At 42.6% G+C, this 25661-nt stretch overlaps 1 protein-coding gene across 2 annotated transcripts; it reads right to left on the bottom strand.

The window, feature by feature from the left end:
* Positions 1-864: 864 nt before the first annotated feature.
* On the bottom strand, positions 865-25316 carry acin1b (apoptotic chromatin condensation inducer 1b). Of its 2 annotated transcripts, XM_085349521.1 has the most exons (18): positions 25171-25316; positions 22499-22564; positions 22308-22419; positions 21829-21902; positions 21051-21575; positions 20277-20960; positions 20040-20116; positions 14426-14546; positions 9597-9642; positions 6912-7057; positions 6285-6431; positions 6001-6184; positions 5729-5874; positions 4917-5024; positions 4491-4598; positions 3784-4144; positions 2189-2286; positions 865-2096 (listed from the first exon to the last, which is right to left on the bottom strand). In XM_085349521.1, exons 1-18 carry the CDS (start codon positions 25303-25305, stop codon positions 1776-1778), a joined length of 3459 nt encoding a protein of 1152 aa, XP_085205647.1. In that variant the 5' UTR covers positions 25306-25316; the 3' UTR covers positions 865-1775. The 2 variants fall into 2 exon arrangements, with proteins under 2 accessions (XP_085205647.1, XP_085205646.1); XM_085349520.1 differs by having other exon boundaries at positions 20277-21575.
* Between the last annotated feature and the right edge of the window lie 345 nt (positions 25317-25661).

The raw sequence follows: 25661 nt of genomic DNA, 5'->3' as shown, positions 1-25661 counted from the left end.
CACTACCAGTGAAAATGTTAACAGCTCCACCTTGGCCTCCTGTCTTTTTGTCAGGAGACAATGACACTGACCATACATCATAGCAGGTCTCATTACAATCTTGTAAACCTTGTCACAAATCACCGGACACTCCTCTACACCCACTCCACCTGTCTTGTGCACTGTCCATAGCTTTGAACGATTGACTCCAGGTATTTAAACTCACTCCCTCTACAGGTGTTAACTTGTACAATTACAATGTCATCTGCAGTTAAGAGTCCACAGACACTCCTGCCTGACCTCTCAAAGCAAATATCACATCTGTATAGCTCCTTTTAAGTATGAAGCCACACTACTAATCACCGATCATCACCTCAGTCTTATTTAAACATGACCAAAAGGTTCAAGTAATGAAGGCACGGTTATATTCAAGAAAAAATCCCCATGAACCAAAACCCCTGGCTTCAGACTGCTCTTAATTCATTTTCTGCTCTTAGTTATGAACGTCAGCAAGAGGGGATCTTCCAAATATGGTCATCTCAGCACAGAAGCCCCACCCACCTGCTACTAATCATATCTTCTGTTTGCAAGAGGCAACCAATCATTAGAATAGAAGGGAGCTAAAGGAGCATGTTTAAGTCTGGGTGAACAGGGTGGTTCAGTATGAAAATAAATAAGGATTATTTTTAACTGTGAATCATCCAAAGCTACTCCAGACAAGAAATGCATGTAAACAAAAACATCCCAGCAGACAATGTGATAACCAATTAAAGTTTATTCTTTTTTTTTTTTAATTCTCGGTACATTCAGCGCTTGTAGGAGGAAAAAGCAACAAAATCAGTTTTAAACTAAAAAAAGAAAATTTTAAAATTCTAACCATTACTCTATTAGAAGATAAAGATTTTTTATTTTCACCTCCTCTTAAATATAAGATTGAAGGATCAGAGGAGGCGTTTTCAAATAGACATCAGTGCAGGGAAGGTCAGCTTCCCATAATCATCTGAGTATTTCATATCTTCTCCTTCTCATCCCACAAAAGGACAAAGTTAGGCATAATGCCACATCTCTCTAACACTACTGTCGCAGTGTCGAGACGTCACTCGCACAACAAGCCTTCAAAGGCTGAAGAAATAAACATGATTCCTCAAATTTCCAAGAAAACAAAATTAACTTATATCAACAAAGGTCGCCCATAAAGGTACATTAAAAAAAACAACAACAAAACAAAGATAAAGAAAAAATGTTTTGTGCTGAAGAGGAGAACATTAAAACTGATCCTAGAAAATATGTGAAGGTCAGGGATCTATTTTGGACTGGTTTTATTACAGGGCTGAGGAGGAAGGAACTGTGCACCCGCAGAACTAAAATAATGAGGCGGGCTCCCAAAACCTCAGTGGGACAAAAAAATGAAGAGGCGAGCCAGAAAACTACCGCCCTTCTTCTTTTCTTCAATCAAAGGGGAACCGACAGCACTGAAACAGAGACGAGGAGGAAACGCTACTCTCTACAGGAGGAAGGAGCCGGTGTTCTGCTGGAAGACGGAAAGAGAACGGAGGAGGAGGGGAGCGCGATGAACCGTCATGTTTCTGCAAAGGAATTTGTTAAAAAGATGGGGAGTGGGGTGGGTGGCAGAAGTGTGTGGAAGACAACGCTGGTGTCATAGTGGACGAATTCAAGCACAGTGGGGGCAGGTAGGGGAGGAGCAGACACCGAAACACCCCTGCCAGTGCCAGCCCGCTGCGTCCTCAGCTACACTGCTTCCCTCTCCAGCTTTTCCTGCGGCCTTCGTCCATCCCTCAGCGGCGCCTGTCCCTCGGGTTGCTCCGACTACGAGACCGCCGTCCACTAGCAGCGCCCGGCGAAGGTCGTCGGGGCCGGTGGCTGCCATCCCTCTTCTTGTCCCCCTCACGGTCCCGATCTCTGTCTCGGCCCCGCTCTCTGTCTCCGTCAGCGCCTCGCCCGGCTGCTCCGCCGCTCGTCGCCACGCTGCCATCCTTCTCCCGGCCCTTCAGCCTTTCCTTCTCCTCCTCGCGTTTCTTCTCCTCCTCTTGCAGTTCCTTATGCCTTCGCTCGCGCTCCTTTTGTCGCTCTGTGCGATCCAAAAGCCTCTGCGCCACCTGAGAGGGGGCACAAACACGGCGCACTGTTCAGGTGCAAGTACAACCACACCAGTCACTCGACACTAAATGTCAACATGTGAAGGACCAACCTGCTCCTCGGTGAGGGGAAGCCAGTATATACACGGAGCTGTTTTGGTCTTGAGGAACAAGTCGTCTAACAGTTTGGCTGGAGGTTCATCTGCCTTCTCTGTCAGTGAGGAAACAGAACCAGGCTGTTACACATGGAAACCTGAGCGCAAATATACATGTGATTAAAGTTGTGACTCACAGACCACACAGCAAACACTGCTGCACAGTTGGGGGATGTGGGGTTGCTTGTGTTTATCAACTTTGGGTATTGCATATGAGTAAAGGGCTCGCTGGGAAAGAAATCTTAGTTACTTTGCCAAATTGTGCACCTTTAGATTTTATTTAAAGCAGAATGGGAGGCAGAGCCTTCAGCTTTCAGGTCCCTCTTCTGTGGAACCAGCTCCCAGTTTGGATTCAGGAAACAGACACCATCTCTAATGTCAAGATCAAGCTTAAAACTTTCCTTTTTCATAAAGCAGCAAAGGCTCCTGGCAATTTCCCATGATGCATTGTGTTTCTTCTTCACTCTGTGTTTATACATCACTCTGCTTTTAATCAATAGTTATTGTTAATCTCTGGCTATCTTCCAGTGTGTCTTTTGTCCTGTCTTCTTCCTCTCACCTCAACCAATAGCGGGAGATGGCTAACTCTCCCTGAGCCTGAATCTGCCGGAGGTTTCTTCCTGTGAAAAGGGAGTTTTTCTTTCTACTGTTGCCAGGTGTTTGCTCAAAGCTGGTCATCTGATTGTTGAGGTTTTCTCTGTATTATTACAATATAAAGCCCCGTAAGACATTCACACCAATGGCCTACTGGAGGTGGTGCTGTATAAATATAGTTGAACTCAACCCCCCTCCCATTCTGACCATTTTCACTTGTGATTTCATCACAAACCTTAAACTCACAAAGTGGAAACATCAATCTAATAAAACAGAGATTTGGATCCCTGTGAAAAAATTAAGCTTTCCCAACGCTGCCAAACTTGTGTCATCAATCCAGTCCAATTATTTTCTTCCCCACATTCAGAAGCCAATCAGCTTCTGCTCCCTGTTCTTTGAATCTCTTCCATCACTCCGCCTTTCACCTCCATCTCCACCTCATCCTGGCCACCACCAAAGTCCAATTCCTCCCACTGCTGGGACTCAGCTCAGCTGTGTAGCTTAATTTGAGTCTAATTGACAAATTATTTATCACAAGCTCTGAACTTCAGTAAATCATGTTCAGTTATCTCCACTGATCTCTCCTTACCGTAGCGTTTTTTTGGTTTGTTTTTCCAAATGCAGGGTAGGACACAGATAAGTGGACCTGTGCAAATGGTTAGATATTTACAGGAGTGAGCCAAATGCAGCAGGAGTGCAGGGAGCAGTGTAGAGCTGCACAAAGAGATGGACACTGAAGCGTTAATGAGCCAATTTCTCAAAAGCCTCAGATTCTTTGAACCAGCTCCCAGATCACTCTGCTTCTTTTTAAATACATGAAGCTCATTTCATCCCCAAAAGTGACACAGTCGGGAAGCTTTCCGTGTTGATTAATTAATCATTACTGTCTGTTTCAGTAAGGTGTACTTGGATTAAACTCCCCCCTCCCCCACTGTGATACTCTTAGTGAGTTGTCTTACCCTTCTTATCAGTCTTCCTCTCCTTGCTCTTGGCCCTCTCTCTCCTCTTCCTGTCTCTGTCTCTGGATCTAGATCGTCGTCCATCCTCTCCCGGCCGTGCAAATTCCCGCACTTTATCCCGGTCCCATTCCCGCTCGCCTCGCGCCCTCTCTCGGCGCTGCATCTCCCTTTCTCGCTCTGCCCACAGATCCCGTACACCTCTGTCTCGCTCGCGTTCACGCTCACGTTCCCTGTCTCTGTCCCTGTCTCGTTCTCTGTCTCGCTCAGGCATCAGAGGGGGCAGCCGGATCGGTGGGGCAGCGGGCGGGGGAACAGGCTCCTCCTCTTTGTCTGGCTTCAGGACACCTTTGTGAAAGTCCAGCTGTTTGAAAACATAAGCAGGCAGGTTAAAGAGTAGCTGTGGAGAGATTATTAAATGCACACAAAGGTGCATTTATAGGTTTATTTTTTAAAACACCTCAATATTAGACTGCAACCAGTGAGGTCAAGTTATTTCTACTCACTAGAAGTTAAAGAAGAGGTAATAGCGAAGCCCTATTTTTCCTCAGTACATTAAAAGTAGCAGAAAAATGATCCATTATAATAAAATGAGCTCAAACCATGTTAAGGCTGGACTGTCCTCGCCACCACCCAATGTGAAGTCTTCAAGTTTTGTGTGTGCTGAAAGCAGTGCATTTTTATTTGTGGCATTTCTGGCTTGTTATTACCTCAGCCTGCTCACAGAAGTCCACGTTGAGGACCTTGGGATTGCTCGTAGGCCACTTGACTCTGTGGAGGGCAGCTCTGGTAGCGACAGCCTCGTCTGTTGTAGCGTACTACGAGGGTAGGAGGAAAGGAAACAGAGAGAAAACAACCCAATCACATCTCAGCCAACACAAGCTGTGAAAACAGGCAACGGCACAAACAGATGGAAGCAGATGGATGAGAATGCAGAGGTCAAAAATATTATGCAAATGTTCCTTGTTGAATTTTCTAACATATATTTGCAAAAACAAATTATCGAGCCGTTTGACAGATGCTGATTAGGAAACAATATACTTTAGAAACTGAGCGCTGCATAATTCCACATGTAGCTTGTTAACCACATGCATCCACTCCTGATGCAGTGAAACGGTTCATTTGGCAATACGTACTGTGACATAGCAGTGAGACTTTATCTTGTCAATCCAAAAGCCCTCTTCCACTACGCTCCCTGTACGGTTCAGCAGCTCCTTCAGCTGGCCCAGGGTGAAAGGTCGCACCTGTTGGACAAAAAAAAAAAAAAAAAGATTCAGACTTGAAGACATACTTTAATGATGGTCTGGTAAAGAAAGCCCTACCAATATATTATTTTTTTAATCGTTTTATGAAATGTAATCTGTATTTTCACCGCTTTCAGCTGTATTACAGATTAAAGCTGCAGCATATTAAACAGGGGAATGCCCTAAGGTCACAGCTCAGACAATAACCCTTTTGAATTTAGGTAACGTTCTCCTCTAGTGCCACCATCAGGCCAAACAGCATATTTTTTCCCACTTGACGATCAAAGACGGCCATTTCTCGGTTTGACATCTGCTTACACCGTCAGCTCCTGTGTTTCTAAAGTGTAAGGCCACCTGAGATTACTGAGCCCTGGTGACCAACGTATAACCCACATATGACGCAAGCAACAAAAATCTCCAAATGGCAGTGATTAAATGTGTAACGTCTAGTCTTGTCACAGTCTGTTAAGTCATGCTCTGTGCCCCTGACTTAAGCTGATGCCTGACTACAACCTTAACACCTGGGTAAGCATTCCTGTCTGTAATTATGGGAAAGACGGTGATGATCATGTGATTACCACTGGCATACAATATATCCCATTCATGGAAAACTACAAAAGTTTAACTCTTGAACCTGGTATAAACACACGATTAAGAGGGGAATTTTACAGATTGGGGAGGTGTGTGTGTGGTAACAAACCCACCAGGTTTGTCACATGGATGATGTTTGACACTTTTCCACGAGGTGGTGAGGGCTGCCTGGTTGTGCGGACGGGATCGTCGATCGTGACGGACACACCGGACTTCTGTTGACTTATGGAGCGACGCACCAGGCTGTCGCTGGGGGTAACTGTTGGAAAAAAAATGAGAAAGAGCCAGGAAGAGTGAGAGGGAATCACTGGAATGTTGCCACAGGCATGACGGAAAGCTGGAGGTAGCAATTAATTATAGCAATTAAGAATCCACAAACTTTCACCTTTCTTCGCTTCCCCGTCGAGGCTGACAGACGTCTGTGTTTCTGGGGCGTCCTCGGAAAGACTGCTCTTCCTGTTGTCTCTGGAAGTCCGACGTGGTTTCTCTGTCTCCATTTTCTCCACCTCCTCTTCTTCTTCTTCTTCTTCCTTTGTCTGTCCATTTTCCTGGCTGCTACCTGGGACAACCTGGAGAGGAAAAAAAGCCCAAAACAAAACAGGAACATGAAGAGAAGCCTTGTAGTTTCCAAAGTATTTCACTCAACGCCACCTACAGGCGTTCCCTTACCTGTGTGACGGTGCGTCGGATCTTGAGGCCTTTGTCTGGGTCGCTTCTGCTGGCATCCGGGTTCTCCTCATCACCAGACAACTGCAGCTCCTCTGGGTGAAGATCCACGACTGCCTCCTGGTTCACTTTGATGTCGGGGATCAAAGACTGAAGCGTAGAGATGTGGACAGGAGAAAAGAGATAAAAGAGAAAAAGAATTATGTTAATGTGGGAACATCTGACAGCTTCTCACACATTCTATTCAAATTTCCAAATTTTCAATTTCCTTACACAATTGTTTGATAATATGACACACCTCACAGCAGCAGTCGAGTGTAAAATGTAGGTGAAGCTTCCACCAAATGAAAACAATAAGAACACCTCATGATAAATCACTCTTTCCAATTTAAAACGGAAAATCTTCCCAAAATAAGTCATCACAATGTCAGAAGTGCTGGGTGTGTCTTCACTTTGAACAAGAATGATCATGTAAGTTTTGATCCGGAGCCAGAAAAAAAAAAACGCTTCACTTCAATCAGAAACTTCTAAAAAAATAAAGTGTTCTTTCTTCTTACACCACCTTTTATAACCTTCACTTCTCTACTATCTGTTGGATGCCAGGTGCTCATCCCTGTGCTGTGTTGGTACCTTCAGGGAGTCCGTTGTAATGCTGATGGAGGGCTTCTTAGCAGTGACGGCCGTGCTGGAACCCCATCGCCTCTTTCTCCCCGCTGCGGTTCCCGTCTCAGTCTCTCCTGCTCCTCCGTCTGTGGTGGCGGGAGAAGTCTTACTGTCTGCAGGAGTTGGGGGAGAGAAAAAAAAAGTAATTTATCATCATGAAAGTGAGCGATTTGGCTTCTGGTGAAAAGGATTTCACTGACAAGTTACTGCAAGCTCACAGCCTGAAAGCAGCAATGATTGTCCAAATGCTTTTACCCAAATTGTTTTGGCAATGGTGGCAGTAAGTAATTTAGGACAAAATTCAGAAATGTAATTGAGAGATTAAACAATTTCCTTAACAATCTTCTAATACTGGACCATTTTTGTTTTGGCTTGCTTCCACAGAGAGTCTGCTAGAAAGCCTCTGCACACCTGCTTTCTCCTAACACAGAGCTAACAGGCAGCACTTTTTAAAGAGAGGAGACTAGGAATCCTGTAGTGGATAAAGGCAAAGTGCATTTCTGAGGAAACAAGCATGGACAGTATCCCTGCTGTAGCGTGTTGAAATTGGAGAGACCAGTGAGTAATTTTTTTTTAAACCCACTCTGAGTCAAACTAGCACACCATTTCATTTCATTATCATTTCTTAATCACTGTGCTGCTACCAGAGCTATTAGGTGTGAACGGAAAACAAAGGATGTCATGTTGTTTTAATACCATCAACGCTACGATCCAACAGAGACTACATTCATTGGTGTACAGCACACACCGCAGAGGAGCAGCTGTCTCATCTCCAAGATATAACAGGGTTTCATCAGCTGTTCATTTCAAATATGGCAAAACCTTCAGTCACTGAGGTAAACGTAGACTTCTATGTTTTTCCTACTGACGTCAGTGCAGTTTTCCTCAATCTAAAGCTGTACTATTTAAAGTTTGTTCATGTAACAAGTGACGTGGAAACAGTTGACAACTAAATTTATTTTTGGTGTATGATCCAATCGCAATCAAGTGATCAAGTGTGGTGGGGTTTTTTTTTGTGGTATGGACTAAATCTGGGATTTTGGCCCTTATTACAGGTTACTACATATAACCAATAGTGCAGGGAGATACTGTATAATAGTTTGGTGATAGCAGAACGCCATATGTGCCACGTTCCTTCTGTATTTCCTGGCAGGCTCTTTATCTGCTGACATCTGACAGATTTTTCACATGCACGTTTTAAAAAAAAAAAAATCTGTCTTCTGATGGAAAGACTAAGTCTGCTTTTAGGTCCCATAATAAGCAGGCTATGACAGTAATATCCGACACAGTCTTAGTAATCAGCGCACACTCACATTCAGAACGACAGTCATGCTCAAAAAACGCGAGGAACTGCGTTTCCAAGTAGGGTTAGGTTGTTTTTTTAATGTCCACACCTGCATGATGAAGTAGCGGTGCTCACAATCACCAGGTTTAGCCGGAAGATTTAAAGATCCTTTAATGCAGGGGTGTCAAACTCAAATACACAGTGGGCCAAAACTCAAAACTGGAACAAAGTCGCGGGCTAACGTTAATATTTATTGAAATATATTTAATCCTCCAGATATAGGAATGAATCTTTTCTTATGGACTCAAACACATTTTTCTGAAAAACTGAATATGGAACAAGCAAAGCTTAATACTAAACAATATATATATTAGCTGTATAATACCAGTAGGCCAGCTCTAATAGTAATTTGGTTTGGCTTCGCGGGCCAAATGTAATTAGGCTGCGGGCCAAATTTGGCCCGCGGGCCAGAGTTTGACACCTATGCTTTAACGGGTTTTTAAGACTCTCTTATCTTTCTGATTTAATTTTACACTACAAACTCTCCAGAGCCCTCAGGTCCTCTGCTAGGAGACAGTCCCTAAAATTAGAACCAAGACTCACGGAGAGGTATCTTTTAGTTATTATGTTAGTTATTATGCTCCGGGTTTATGGAACAGTCTACCTGAAGACCTGAAGGCTGCCGAAACTGTTGAGATGTTTAATACAAAACTCAAGACCTTCCTTTTTTTAACACGCCTGGTTAAGGTTTTTGTGTCAGTTTTATTTATTTTAATTTTTATTTATTTTGATTTTCATTTAATTATTTTTATTATACTTTATATTTACCCTTTACTTATTTTTTTCTTCTCTGTATGATAGGTGGGTGTCTAATGTGTAGACGTGGGTGTGTAGGAGGGGTGTTGAGAGAGTGCAGAGAAGGTGGTGTATGTGTGTATTTCAGTTTATTTTCTGCATCTTAATGCATAAAAATTCCTATAAAAATAAAGTTTTGATTGACTGAGGAGGCCAGGTGAGGGGAAGCCAATTGGAAGAAGTTCCCATCAGTTTGAATGTGGATAAACAGAAGTGCTATGTAGGATAAATCCATGGAGCTATGGTAGTCGAGTCCAAGAATAACCAGATAATGTGCTGAAATAAAAAAGGAAACTTGTGTACTGCAGTGTTTTTCCTGATTAGATGTTATTACACAGAGTTTACTTTTGCCATCTTGCTCATGCAAGTACACCGCTTAAAAGAAAAAAGAAAAAAAAAAGTGTCTAATCTTTCACTTTAAATCCTGCTCAATCTATCGTCATGTATCCTGTAACATGGGTAAGGTTTCTGGTCCAGGATTCCAGGAAAAACGATAAAACTGGTATACTTACTGGTCAGGGATATCTTGCGAGCAGCAAAAGCCTTAGGGGTGGTGCTCTGGAAAGAGAGAGAGACAGAAAAAAAACATACAGAAACCCCAGGGGTGCGGGGTGAGATGAGAACCGGGAGTCCAGACCCAAACAGGCATCAACAGAGACGAGGTGAAACAGGAAAAGTGGAGGAGGGGTGGGGGGACGAGGGGGTTAAAGTAACAGAAGCCCGGAGGCTCTAATTGTATTACATTAAAAATAAAAAATCTCTGGTTTATACCAAGAGGCTCCAGACACATTTCTGCCATCCACCTCTGCTCAGAGCCGCTGAGATAAATCTTTATGCTTCTTCACTTCTACATGCGTTTGACAGCAATATGGACTTTAAGAGCAAAGCAACTACAGGATCAGTATTAGGACACAAGTAGGGCAGCAAGATGGTGTCTATCTGCAGACTAAAGTCACAAGTAAGTCTTAGTAAACTAAAACAATTCTTCAGACACCAAAAAAAATTGGTGCCAACATTACATACTGTGGCAAAGTTGTGAAGTTTCAGAGGCTTCCTAACTTTACACACACTACTGCTGATGTAACGAGAAAGAGCTCGCGTTACTTTAGCAGCGATAATAAGTGAATGTAGAAGTATGTAAAGTCATGTTTACTAGCTTTCTACATGCAAAATAATTATTATTACAATAAGAAACACCCTACAAATATGTTTCACAATGACTACAGCTGATAGGATTGCAAATGTTCCACACAAACCCAACTATGGTCCTGACAGAACGAACACATTCAAATCACTGTTTTCGATTTAAAAGAGTTTCGCCATGTTTCAGGTTTTGATCAGTAGATGGCAGGAAGTGCAGGACCTTTGCTTCCTAAATAAACCGTATGAAGTGGCTAGTGGCTTCCTGACAGTTTCATTAATTCCATTTTGTGCTGAGGGAAACGTTACTGATCTGTGTTCTTCGACAGCACTATATTACTTAATTATCTCTAGATATTTTGCAGTGTGCAGGTAAACAAAATAAAACCCCAAATGCAAATACATAAGGGTATATTTTGTTTGCCCTCTTGTGGCTGCAAATTTGAATGGTTTGAACTTGTGTGGCTTTTTGTAACTATTATTCTGCGTTTACAGGGTGCTGATGCTGCTAATGCACTCGATAAGCATTAAGGTAATGGTGTGTAGCTGAGTCAAGTGGTGCAATTGAATGATGGTAAAATATTAGTGCTAATGAGCAGAGGTGGAAAACCAAGTGCTGAAGACGTACTAATCTGTAGCAGAACTATCAATACTGCAGTTGTAATTCACCTTAAAGAATGCATCATATTAACAAAAGGCTATTGCAGATCCACAGTCTGTGTTTAAATGTATACAGAGCACTCTCGGCTTGATGTAAACATATCAAATTGAACTGCAGTACACATGACAGTTCCAGAATTTTGGACTAAATTACAAGAGGAGGAAAAAAATATTTTATACACTAACTCCTGTCAAATATTTACACATTTTTAAATAGAGGTATAATGACAAGTCATTTCCTGGTACCATTTAACACCTGATTCCTTACTGGCCCAACCTCACGACAGTGTGCACTGTATCTAGGCAACAAGGATCCAATCAGAGAAGGCAGAGAAGTGAGGGCAGGGCTCGATTTGAGAGTGCAGATTAGCCACCAGGCAGGAACTGATCACCAGATTGGACTTTTTTTCTGGGGAGGACTTTTCTTGACTGACTGCTGGTCACACAGTCACGATTCAGTCTTTTTGAGGGGGGTGGCAGAGGTTTCAGAGCGTCTCTGTGGACTCTGACGGAGTCAGGGGAGGGATGTAGGTTTACTTTGTTAGAGTCCAGGATCTGTGACGTACATCTGATGAGTCTTTTGTTAACGCTTGAGGCTAGTGTCTTTCATTTCCATTGGTGCTTACATATTCTCCATTCCCCGTGGATACTTGGGAAAAAAATGGGATTTTCAACATGATAACCCCAGATTGTCTGTGATGCCTTCCAGCTCTTTTTTACCCATTAGGTTTCCGTAGGTTTCCAAGTATGCAGCGAGAGTCTTACGCTTGCTTTGAGTTCACCGCACAGAAGATCAGAATCAAGTCTCTTAACAGGAATAAAGATGGAAAAAAAATAATCCAGTCTTTGTTGAACTGCAATCCACGGCTGTAGTCAAAGACAGAGGGCTCATAGCAGTGCTAGCATGACTCCCCCCACACACTCGCATGAAACCATGCAAAAAAAATTTACCAGGGCCAAGCTGTGGGTGTAGCGAAGAGATGGATACATAAATAAATACGTAACAGCAACAACCGCAGGAGTCCATCTGCAAGGTCCACAGTAGAGAGAGAATATCACAATGTCACGGTGAGACATCCACTGAGTCACACTGGTGCTCACTGCAGGGAAAGAACGGGCAGCAGTTTGTGGAGCAGATCCACCCTTCCTGGCAAAGCGTAGATGATCAATACAACCACAGAAAAAGTGCATCACTGTGGTCAGATTACTTGTCCTTGGACAGATGTCTTTAAAAGTCTCTCTGTGTCTTTACTAAACTGGAACCATTCAGGAAAACTGTTGTGATCTTAGCTCAATATGAGTCCCATTTGAAAGGTGTGCCACACTGTCAAGGCAGATGATAGCTGCAGGCTTTACAAAACCAGAAATCCAGATGTGTCACATCCATAGATTTTTGTCTTATCCACAAAGTTGTCCAACAAAAACAAAAGAAAAAAAGCCCATGGGTTGTTGCTTACTAGCAGATTGTCTTAGTTGCTCCATTTGAAAGAGTCTTAAAACCCAAAACGGCGACAGCAGCATTAATTAGCAGTTACTGCAACAGTTCTCAGTCCAAAGTCATTACTCCACTCCACAAGCAGAGGGCAGCGTGGGAACAGAGGAAGCATCAAAAACCAAACTGGAGAACTGAAGTTTTGTCTGGATTTTGGAGGACAACACTTGCAGACTGTGTTTATCCTCAAAATGGCAGAAAGGGCTAGGGAGAGGGATACAGAGCATCAGACACCCTCCCCCTCCTTTAACCCTTCATTCATCACCACCACACAGTCCAGTCCAGAACAGAGAGCAGGCTTCCACGCCCTGTGGCTGCCGCTGCTGTCGGTGGTGCTCTGATGCAAGCTCCCATTACTGCTGGCTGACAGGAGGCCTTGCAGGCTGACGCTTTACTCAGTGCCATGGGGTTGCAGACTCTGGGCCTAACTCAGGTACCAGCGACGCACTTGGGCATAGCGGGACAGGACTTGTAGGAGAAGTAGGAGGAGGAGTGGAGGAGGTGTTGGTGGTGTTGTTGGTGGTAGTAGTAGTAGTACGCAGCAGGTACCAATAGGGGCAATGGAAGAGGCATGGGCACCTTCATAACAAAGCAATCAATGGGGTTTTAAACAGCAATCACACCATAAATATATATAGTGAGAGAGAAGTGTTCATTATGGGATACAAAGGCAAAAGATGAAAAGAGGTGGAGATAGACAGTGAGAGAGAGAGAGAGTGAATAAGACAAAAAGGGAGGCAGCTTGAAAGGAGCAAGAAAGAGGACAAAGGGAGATGAGAAACAGGGTGGAAGAAACAGCAGAAACAAGCCCTGATGTATCTCTACACACAATGTCAGGGTCCATTATTCATGCAAACCCAAAGGGGGAAAACAAAACCCACAAATACACACTCACATTGAAAAAGCGATAACAACTTCAAACTGCACAGAAGCTCACCAGAAAATCTAATTCGAGCACTTTAGATGGGCTGGAGTGTAATGCATGATTGTCCTTTCTAATGTTTCTGAGGGCGATGGATGAAAGCTTTATCCGACAAACGGGAGCTTTGTTAGCACTATCAACAATTCTCTGTGGTATAATTAGACTATAATGGTGGCAGTACTTGTAAAAATGTTGTCTGATGTGATGATGCCTCTTAAAGACCCTGACACACCACGTGCAAGAACTTGTGCTGAGAAAGAAGTTATATATCAAATTTAATAGGAAACAAACTTAATGAGAATACTTAACAAAAAGTGACAATCGAGTAACTTTTAAAATAGTTTCTTACAAAAGGAAACAGGCAAAGAAACAGCTGTGGACACGATGGACAAGTAGTCCATTCTATTGTGCTTTCTTGATGGATATATGCATTGTAGTTGAAGATGTCCACACGCAGCCTCATATTCATCTGATGGTGATCAAACCAGACCCAACCAGACCCTTGTCACAACTGAGGGAGTAACTACAGCAATGTCAAGTGGGTCACTGTCAACTTGGTGTGTCAGGATCTTTAGATGTTTAAGGCCATTACCTCACCCCACCCACACACACACACACACGGATATATAAGCATGCACTCTCTGCAGCATGGATATCTATTTTAAACACAGTATAACCATCAATACTTTCATTCCAGCAGCTTTTACCACTTAATGTACCTCTGCAGGGCCCACACAAACAATGGACATGTGTGAGAGATCATCTAAATGAATGAGCTTGTTATGAAATATTAGTTGAATTAAAAGCAGATGGAAGGGATGAGGTGATTCCTATTTAACCCTGGACCCAATTCCAACTCAACCCCAGGTCATTCACACTAAACATTTGTGCAAAAAATTGAGTGATTTGTCTATTACGATGCTTTAACTGATGAACACACTGTAAAGTCAGATTTAATCAAAGGCGAAAAATACATTAACGCCTGCAAAGAAACTGGGGTGTGTTGGTTTTGAGTAACCCATCCTTAAATTACACTGATAATTAAACATGCTTGTATATGAGTGAGGATGCAGGTTAGTGGGAGACAGGAAAAGACCCAGGCTCCTACACCCTCCCAGTGACCTTACCTCCTCATGGCGGCCCTCACTGTTCTCAGGCTCAGCCCCGGAGGCTGGCTGCTGGTCCATGGAGCTCTCCGAATCTGGTTCCACCTCCGTCACGGCGGCTGCACTGGGCTCCGACACCTCCCTGCAGGAGGAAAACAGTGGAAGAAAGGATAAGAGTGAAGGTTATTTCCATGAAAAAAACCTCACATTGACCATAACTACACAATCAATTATAATAAACACATAGGCAACTTACAGTCCAAGCCGTAAACATTTAGCCAGTGACAGTTTTTTTTTAAATTTTGTTTCTGTAAACCACCCCAGTGGATATGAAATGCATACTTTTAGCTTTCATGAAGGGGGTTTTACAAGGTTAACATATTAACCGTTTAGGGATTACAGAGTCTTTAAAACATTTAATGTCTGACATTTATGTTGTCACATCCAGCTTTGCATAAACGTCTAGAAAGTCTCAGATTTGCAACATGCGTGAAAACAGCTGGTGAATCTCCTGGGATCGAGGAGGGGTTCACACACATACACGGTGAAACCGAGAGCAGAGAGAAACTACTGTGACCATAAATTACAGTTAAAAAAAAAGAAATTCCCAGTATTATTTTTATTTGATTGCTGGGGAAGGATGTCCCACATGGCCACATTTTAACAAGCATAGAAAGTAACCAGTGCTGAGGCTCCAATCAAAGACAACTGAGACAGAAATGAGTCCGGCAGCTATTAATGTCTAAGCTGTTGAGGCCTGGGCAGTGTTAGGGTTTGTATAATAGGAGAAAAAACAATGTGTAGGAAAAGAGAGGAAGGGTGGTGAAGGCCAGTGATCTGGGTCACTCCTGCTATAAATAACTCACCAGCTAACTGACACCCAGGGTCACAAACCTTTCTCAGACTAACTCATACTCAGACATAACCTCACAGAAGACTGTGTGTGGTCTTCATCTTATCCATCTGGATCATTGTGGGGGTAAAGAAAAGTATAACAACACCTCTGATTCAACCAATAAAAGCCATGAACTGCGGTTAATGGAGTCGGACCTCACACAGTCAAATGCTTCCCCTCATGTTGTGATATTTTATTACTCATATCTCAGATGAAGATAAAAACAGGAGATGGCATCATTATATTTTTAGCTACCCCCTCAACTCCCCCAACCAGCATTATCAGAAGCCGCCTCCGCTGCCTCCATGTGATGCCACGGGCAGCGAGGCAGCACCCTGTAGGTGGGAGAATCACATCCTGTAGCATCCTTCACTCTAATCACCGTGCTCATCACCCACTGCTGTTCGCATGCTTATTTGCATTATATGTAACAGGACACACTGAAAAATGCTTCTCAATACTAAAAAACCTGAAGGCAACAAAAAGCCTGTTCAAGATGCAAAAATCTCCAACACGTTTAGGCACTAGTTCAATGCCATTTATTCAACAGCCTGTGCAGAAAAACAGCAGTGATAGCTATAACCTCCAGAAAGAAACAAACAAATATGAGCAGTGCATGTGATGTGTGTTACATGTTTTTAATTCACTAATTATTGAGGAAAAGAATAAAAGTTGCCTATTAAATCTTTAAGAATAAAGTAATGTGTGTCTATTCCAAAAATACTTATTCGATCATTATAAAAGGCTACAGGATGAAACTCCTTCATTTTTGTTTGTTATCCACACATGTGACTCATTGATTAGTTTGTTAATGCCAAAAATATGAATCATGGTTATAGGATTGTGGGTCAGTATTAAAACAACTTATTTAACAAAAAAAACCAAACAATTAACTTAATTAGCATTTATTACTAGGCAAAAAAGACTTTAATGGGTTCAGCTTTAAATCTAATTTACACGAGATAAAATGAAAAATAAAAACTGGCGTATTTTTGACTCTAAAGCCCATCTCACAAGGGCAACGATCACGTGAAGATGGAGGTGGTAGAAAACACAGGGTCATCTCCTTCAGGTTCACCTACACAAATCTCTTTGTGACTTCTACTTCATCTACACAGATCTGGCCGACCAAAGTCTTTCTGATATCTTAACCTGCACTAAACTAAACAGCAAGCAAGTCTGAAGGACAGTGTTTGAAGAACAGGGTCATATTGGGTATATAACGCATGAAGGAAAAGCTTTTTTCAATCATTTTGTTTTCAATATATTTGGAAGGTTTTACACCCATAGTCACTTTGGGTGAGTCACTTTTACCAAAAGGCATCAAAGAACCCCTTCAGCGAGGTGTTAGCTGTGGGTCTACACATTCAAATCCATGTCTTTTAAAGTGACAACAATCTCGCTATAATCCAACAATACTTACTCAAACATTCTCACAAGTCTTGGTTAAAGACAGACAAATCTTAGCTTTGCACATTCTCCATGACATGTAAGACAACCAGTGTTAAGTTTTACTGCATCTTTTAGAGGAAGGGCTGTAATGTTAGTCTCAGTACTGAAATCTACCCAGGGCAACAGCAGAACCGGTTTCACCTCTTCTTCTTGAGATTAGTCACCAGCAGGACAGTCATGAAGACGACAGCATTCCCTTTCCTCCACACAACACACAGACTACACATTTGCTCTAGGTGTTGGTTTCATTGTCTACGGGTGTGTGGGCAAGGCCAGAGGAACACCTGCATCGGCTATAAAGGGAAGACAGATGTCAGCTAGAAATACAACCCCCGCTTAAGATCTTAAGACGAATGACCACAGAGAGAAAGAATGAGCAGCTTTTTCTTCTCAAGTAACACATTTAAAGCTCCCTCTCTCGCTACTCAATAATCTTGCAATAATGTCACCAGTCAGGAATGAGGAAGCCCGTTAAAAGGTGAGGAACAAGATCTGTAAAATGTTGAAGCATAACGTTTTTTCATATTAACGTTAAATGGATTTCTAAAAAAGCAAGCGGCTCAGGGCCAATTTAACAAAACATGGTTTCCAATCAAACTGGACATACAGTCAGATCCCAGGGGAGGAGAGCGAGAGTGCTGGTACCAGCTGGGACAATTTTATCACACCATAAGGGACCATTCACACTGACTCTACAGCTAACAGATGTCTGCTTTAATGATCTCCCTTGACAACAGTGAGATCATTAACAGCTACAGCAACACAAAGCCAAAAATGCAAATATTGTTCACTGTCATTTAAGCATCAAAATGCATGCGGAGATTAAACATAAGTGTGCTTTTAAAGAGATATTCTAAAACAAGAGGGGGGTGAAAGTCCTTTATCTTGGCTGCAAGCATGCCAGGAAAAATACGAGGTCAGAAGGAAAGATGGAAGAGGAGAAATCAATGTCCACATACTTCTCATCACATCCTGAAATCTGAGGACATTATTTATTCATCAATAGCTCCTTTAGTGCAAATTTAATTCAAGGATTGTTCAAAGAAAGGAGACCCCCACTTTCCCGCTCTGAAAAAAAAAGTCTTCCCTTGCTCCTTCACCCAACAAAAGGCTTTCACCGCCGTCCCCACCCCCGGTCCTCTTCACATGGGCGAACACGCTCATAACCAGGCCAATGTGGACACATGATATGATATTCATCAGCCGAGCAGGAGCTGCTAGCTTTTCGGCGCAAAACGACACGCCGAACCCGGATAACGTATCCCGGCAGATTTCTATTTAAGTGGTGTGAAAGTACAAACGGCAACCTGAAGCCTTGAATCGCCCTCTGGCTCCCTCTTACCCGTTTTTGTTGCCTTCGGACAGCATTATGGCCGGCCTTGAAAGGAAACCCCCGGGGATAAAAGATGACACCGTGCCGCTGGATGTTATTTCGGTCAGGCGCTGCTTGAAACCGGCAACGCGAAATTTAAAAAATATCCTGCTCGTATGTTTCAATTACTGATTAGCCATACACTGCGTCGGTATCAGGGATGCACTGCATGCATGACGGCCATGTTGGCTAGCGCGAAAGAGCAACGGCTACCTTCCGGTCTGAGATTTCCAAAATAAAAGCCCAATTTAACGCCCAACCTTGGCGCATATCGAAAGAAAAAGTATTTAAACTTTAACGCAGCACCAGAAAAGAAAACTACATAATATGTGCTACAAGAAGGAAACCATTAAGATATGTTTAGGTTTAAATGAATAACTTTTTAGATATGTGCCATTAGATGCCCATTAATTACATATAACACTCTTTATGTCACCAAGCAGGCTTAAAAATAATCTTTATCAATTAAACTACTAGTTTACTGGGATAAAACTCAAGTTGATTGCCATTACAAACATGCACACCAATTTATCTACCATCACACATGATTCTGAATTCTTTATGCATGAATAACTACTACAGCAATATAGTGTTTATATAGCAATAATTGCTTGACAATTACACAATAAACACTGTGTTTTAACCCTGGGTGTGACCAGAAGTGCCTTTCGGTAGCATGTTATACAGCCTTGTTATAGATATAGTAAAGCAAAATAAGCTGAAAGGCCTATTCCTCTTCAGTTTCCACTTTCATGTATAGGCCATCATAAACCTTGCTGACAGTAACATAATAGTATTGTGTGTATATATATATAATATGGCCCATCGTCTGTGCAGAAACATTGCACACAGCAACTGCATCGCTCCGGTGAGCCGAGATAAAGACACACAAAAAAAATGACATTATATTTTTCGGTTTGTGTTCTTCAGCCATTGTAATCATGAATAGTTTTTATACATTTTCAATAGCCCATAAGCACAGTGGCTATCACGTGCTGCAAGTACAGCACCTCACGTCAACTATCAGAAAATCAAACACACAAACACAAACAGGACATACTTTATCGTAGCCTCATATGACAACCAGAGTTGTGATTACAGGGTTGACCAGGTGCAAAAGATTTTCTGATTTTAACATGAGCAGCAGCTGTTGCAAGTTTGTGAAATACTGCACTAGGTGTTCGATGTGTGTATTTTTCTGTAGCGACCCAAACAACCCAAGCAGCTCAAAACTATGAGAGCAAGGGTTTTAATGAAGAGCTTTTAACTGTATTTTAATGGTTGTAAGAAGAACTTCTAATTGGTCAGGGTGCCTCACAACTGCTGCATATACCATCACAGGCCTGAGCACATGGCCAATAAGCTTGTCCAACATTGGCTATGCTGAACCCTGCCTGACCATATAACTATGAAATAGAATCACGATCTACGATACCCAAAACATCCTGTGATTTAAGTGAGGAAGACACAGTTATGAGGAGAGGAAACATGAAAGAAACAAGAACAAGAAGATGAAAATTGACCTGGACATCAGCAGCCAGTGAGCATCTCTTTGTAAATCCATCACCAGAATTAGTTACCAAACTCTGTGAGGTTATTCCTGAAAAGCGATTTATAAATCACTTTCAGAAATCTGGAATACAGGAATCAAAAAAATGGAACCACAAATTAAGTCCCGGTGTTTGTCTATTGTATGACAGGTTATTAAGCAAATTTTATGTTTGTATGGCATATTTAGCAATGCTTAATACAACTGATATAAAGAGGTGAGACAAGTGTTAACCGCCTTGTCTTGTAAACCATTTAACTGGTGAACTGAAAAGTTAAGCTATGTTGAAGAACGTAAAGCACTCATTTTAAGAGTGAGGGTTAGGATTGCTGTTCAGGTTTCATATATTTTAATAAAGGTTGCTTACCTTTTGGAAAGGTGTGGTGTCTCTGCCCCTTTACTCGGGTCAGCTTTTTTCTCACCATCTGCTTCTTGGTCCACCTTCTGTGAGATGATTCAAAATAAAAACAATAAAAAGCTATATAGAGAAAAGAGATTCAGCTTCAAAATGCTCTTCACTCTGAAGGTTAAATTTCTTCTAGTGCTACAGATAGTTCACGGTTTCTAACTATTCCCTGATATCCACAACAGTTTATTTACTAACCTTCAGCTTCCTGGCAGGTGGTGTTTTATCCTGAGAGGAGGACGATTGTGATGATCGTGACGACGAGTCTGATTTGGAGTCAGAATCTGATGAAGAACCTGAATCTTGGACCTCAGTCACCAGCTTCTTGTCTTCATCTGCCGTCTTCTGTTTCTTTTCCTGCTCCTCCTTTAGCCGTTTCTCCTCTCTTCTCTTCTCCTCCTCCTGTTGTTGTTTCTTCTCTTTTTCTCGTTCCTTCTCACGCTGTTTCCTCCCCTCCTCCATTCGTTTCCTCTCCTGTTCCTTCTCTTCTTCTAAGCGTTTCTTTTCTCTTTCCTGTTCTTCTTCCTTCCTTCTTTCTCTCTTCTGCTCCTGCTGTCTCTCCTTGTCCTCCCTCTCCTTCAGCTGCCTCTCTTCCTCCATCTTCCTGTCCTCTTGTTGCATCTTTGTCTCCCGTCCTGGCTGTGGGGATTCACTGGAAGACTCAGCAGTGGAGTGTGCAGTCTCTCCTGACACACCAGCCCCCTCTGACTCCATCTTGTGTACAAGCAGAGAAAGGGGCCCTGTCCCACGTTTCACGCGTGGTTCGGGACTGCTGGAACGAGAACTTGAGTCAGAATCTTGCCTCTGCACCTTGGAAGGTGGGAATGACACCACCCTTTGGCTGCGTCCAGCTTCTTCACGGTCATCTGGGTCTGGCGGGCTCTGCTTGGGAGTGTCAGGAAGGGGGAACAGATTAGGGGGTGGAGAGGGAGGAGGTGTGGGGTGGCGCAGTTGCATGGGGGTGTGGTGTACCTGTGGAGGTGGGATGTGCTGCGGAGGTTGAAGTTTGCGTTTGGATCTTCCAGCTGATGATGGGACGCTGGGTGGCATCTGCTGCGATGGGGCAGGTCCCCTGCTTCCCTTTCGGACCCCACCGGGACCAGGCCCCCAGTCCTCATCATCATCACTCTCATCATCACCATCATCACCTTCATCACTATCCTCATGGACATGGCTTGATGCTGAACCCCCAGCAGATCGGCTCAGGTGGAGCACAGAACGAGCCGATCCTGGTTCACTCGGTGCGGTGCCTTCCTTCTCCTGAGCTGGGGGTACTGCTGGGGGACAGTCGGGCTGTCCCAGAACGCGCACTGACAGGGAGGCGACTGCACGGGGAGGAGAGGGTGCTGGTGGCTCCTTGTGTCCTTGGTGAAAGGTGGCTCGCTGCATCCTAGCTCCTGGAGCGTCATGGGCCTCCTGGTGATGAAGGGTGGTGCCATGACCTGTCACTGAGTCTCCTGCCCCTCTCTCCTCAGGCCTGGCCAGAACCTGACGTGGCTGCGCACAGATAACTGAGTCAGTGGGAGACGAAACATGATGACTTAATTCTGCTGATGTATTTTTAAAAAAAAATGAGTTTAATCAGATTAAATCTGTAATCATTAGAAAAAAATAGTTTATATCATGCAAAAAGCACCATGCTATTATTTTTGTTTTGGTACACAGAATGTTGACAAATGCGGAAAATCTGATTCTTCTGTACCTTTCTGCTCCACAGGATAAAAGCTTTGTTTTCCTCGAGGGTACTGACCTTGTCAGAGGCATAGGAGGAGCTGTCATTGTCCTCCGAGTGTTCTTCATCCTCCTCAGGTACAGCTGGGCTCTCTGAGAGACAGAAGCACGAGGCAGAGGTTAAAAGTCGACCCCGGTCTGAGAATTATACTCCCAGGACATGCCTACTGGATCTCACACAAGCAAAACTTTTCTAACAATAACTTGTAATGATTTCTTTTCCTCACACCGAAAAAGAGAAATAAAAACTTGAATCGTTTTTTAGAGAAATTCTGTCTTAATGGCTGTGAAATCAGAGATTAGAGTGTAGTTTTTCCCATAGTGTGAAATGCTCATTTGACAAGCCACTGTAGGTTTTACACATTTATTTAAATGTTATTTTTAATTTTTAAGCACATAAAGTTAGGTAAGCAAAGACGTTTGACCACCAGGGAGTTTTTGCGAGTCGTCTGAGCTAAAGGACGGGCCAAGTGTGTGTTTGTGGTCTGAATCTTTTACCATCAGCGTCTTGCCCCTGCTGGGCCTCTCTCTCCAGTCTCTGGCAAAGGAGCTCTTGCTGCTTGGCCAGGTACTGCTTTATGAAGCTGTTTTGGCACATCTCCTCTCCTATCTGTAACACAGCGTTTTTAAAACAATGTGACATTGTGTCAAAACATCACCAGACTACTGCAGATTTTAAAATCTCCTACCTGAGAGTTGGGCTGCAGCCCACTGTGAGAGGACGATGTCTTCTGTAGGTTCTCCAGCATCAGAGCCTGATGGTAAGGAGGAGGGGAGGGGAATTCATTTAAATGTTAACGTAATGCCAGAATGAATATTAAAGAAAACTGTAAACCAGATACTAGAATTCTGAGTCCTCTAATTATAACGCTTGTTATACCTGTTGACTTTTTGTATATTTAAATATCGCATATAGGTTTGCATTTTGTGCACAACATTAAAAAGGCAGACCTAAACCCAATAATAATACTAAATGTGCCTACAATGTAAGATACTTAATAAAAAAGGGCACTTTAAGAATTGTAAAAAGAATTAACATAAATGCATGTATATTAACTTAATAGTCTATTAATCACATGCAATAAATTTATGACTAAAAAGCATCGTCACTCCTGAGCCACTTTATTAGGTACACCTGTTTAATTACTCATTGTCACAAACATCTAATCAGCCAATCACAACTCAGAGCATTTAGGCTTGCAGATATGATAAAGACAACTTGCTGAAGTTTAAACTGAACATCAAATGGGAAAGAATGGCAATTTAAGCGATTTTGAATGTAGCATGGTTGTTCAAGCCAGATTTTCCCACACAATCATCTCTAAGGTTTACAGAGAACGGTGTGGAAAAGGCAAAATATCCCGTAAGCAGCAGCAATGCCTCGACAGCAGAGGTCAGAACGGTGCTTCAAGCTGACAGGAAGCCAATGATTCCCTCAAATAACCACTTGTTACAATTGAGGTATGTAGAAGAGCATCTTAAATGCACAATATATCTAACTTTGAAGCAGATGGACTACAGCAACAGAAGACCACACCAGGTGTCACTCCTGTTAGCTAAGAACAGGAAACTGAGGCTACAATTCACATGTCTTACACAATAGATGACCAGAAAAACGTTTCCTGGTCTTATTGGACTTGCTTTCTGTTCCATTATATGCAAGGTAGGGTCAGAATTTGCTGTAAACAACATGAAAGCATGGATCCATCCTGGCTTGTAACAATGTTTTCGACTGGTGGTGGAGGTGTAATGGTGTGCAGGATATTTTGTGACACACTTTGGGCTTTTTATTACCAGCTGACCATTGTTTAAACACTATAGCCTACCTGAATATTTTCACTGCTCGTGTCCATCCCTTTATGACCGCTGTTTAGCCATTGTGTGATGGCTGCTTCCACAGGGATAACACACCGTGTCCAAAAGGTCAAATCATCTCAATCCGGTTTCTTGAAAATGACACTGAGTGTACTGTACTTAAAATGACCTACACTCTCACCACATCTCAATCCAATAGAATAACTCTGGGATTTTGTGAAATGGGAGATTGCCATTATGGATGTGCAGCAGACAAATATGCAGCAACTGTGTGAACTTATCTTGTCAATATAGACCAAAATCCCAGAGTAATGTTTCCAGCACCTTGTTGAATCTTTGGCAAGAAGAATCAAGAAATTCAAAAATGAAGCCCAACCCAGTACTAGCGCTGTCTAACTAATGAAGCATGCATGAGTCTCTCTTTATACATTCTCTATTGCCTAAATCCTAAAAGATCCAAGATGTTTGTTCGAAGTAAAGAGAAGACACTTTCCATCAGTGCTTTTTCTGTGCAAAGATAAACTCTGAATCCTGACTGAAGCGCTTCATATAAACACATTCATTCACCCTGTTGAAACCCCATCTGGCGTGTGGGGCTCAACAGGGTGCTAGTAAGGTGTACCTGATAAAGTAGTTAGTGAGTGTGTATTAAATTCTTTGACAAGAAAGGCACATAAAAAAAACTTTAGGCATCCTACACATCATTGTTTTGAATAATAATTTGAATATAGGTAAATCACAATAAAATTATTCTCCATCAACAAAGCCTTAAAGAGACTTTAAGAGCAACTCTATTGCTTTAATCTTATCAGCACCGTATTTTTTACTGTATGCATGCTGATATCAGTTTATTTTAATACAAACGCACGGTTTGAGTCAGATATGGGGAGTTTATATCGCAATCAAGAGGTGTTGCTTCACTATAATCTTATGATTAAAATAAATACATAAAGCAACGTATTATTTAAAAAAAGACCAATCAATTGGTAACATATTTTTTAAATGTGACTTTAGCGAAGGAGATGATCCCGGTTTTTAACGGTGAAAACGGCGTTTACAAAAATATAAGTTGAAGAAAATTTGAATGAAATAGCTGTTGGTTATGCGCGGAATGTGTTTACATCACGAGGCGCGCCCCCCGTAACCCTAATACACACGCGCACGCACACGCAAGCACGGTGCGCGCGCGGGCACTGTCATGTACACTATGTGCGGCTGTTGGCTTGCTTACTCTCAGCTTAGGCCTGGACTTGACAGGTGCACAGTTCAACTGTGTGCAACACGGTGCTCTGCGAGTAGTTACGAATTAAGTCCGAACTCGGTAGCCGGGCCGTCGGGTTAAACTGTCAGTTACAACCAGTCGAAGAGGAAAACTGTTGTTTATGAGTAATAACGCGTGCACGGCGATTTATGTATTCCCGCTTCACAGCCCACACACATACACACATCGTTACGGCCTCTACTGTTAACCCCCCCACTGTCTCTCGCCTCCTGCTGAACTTGGCCAGACTCGGCACAGACGTCCGTAACGTGAGAGAAAACTTACCCCTTTGAGTCGCTTGATAAGTGTGTTCTTTTGTCCGCTTTTTGGGAGGTTTCTTTGCTCCAGAGCCGCTTTCAAATCGGCAACTCGGAGCGACTGAAGAGGTTTTCCATCAAGCGTAATATCTTCGTCCGCCATTTTGCTCCCTCCGCTTGTCTAAACTCCGTCGCTACGGCTGCCGCTCGGCGTCACAGCTCGGGAGTTTCCGGAAGCGCTCGGCTTGTCCGAACGATCCTCTTACCAAAATGTTTTTTTTGTATAAACACGACTAATATAGTAATACAACAACAAATAAAACAAACAATATTTTATTTGCAAAAAAATGTATTTGTGTTTTCTGAACAGGAATACAAGACAGACAACCAATGTAGTGTTAAAAATAAGGAGGATTAGGTCTGTTATTACTGTAGGAAAAGCATTCACTTCTATATGTCAGCAATATGCATAACAGATCATACTGAGTTCAAATAGTGTAAAAAAAACAAAAAAACCCC

Source organism: Diplotaxodon limnothrissa, linkage group LG3 (genome assembly GCF_057381915.1).
Source record: "Diplotaxodon limnothrissa isolate DT_005_m linkage group LG3, D_limnothrissa_male_GT1.1, whole genome shotgun sequence".
Lineage (NCBI taxonomy): Eukaryota > Metazoa > Chordata > Actinopteri > Cichliformes > Cichlidae > Diplotaxodon > Diplotaxodon limnothrissa.
The sequence above is the reverse complement of the archived record's forward strand: the minus strand, read 5'-3'. Positions and strand labels throughout refer to the sequence as shown.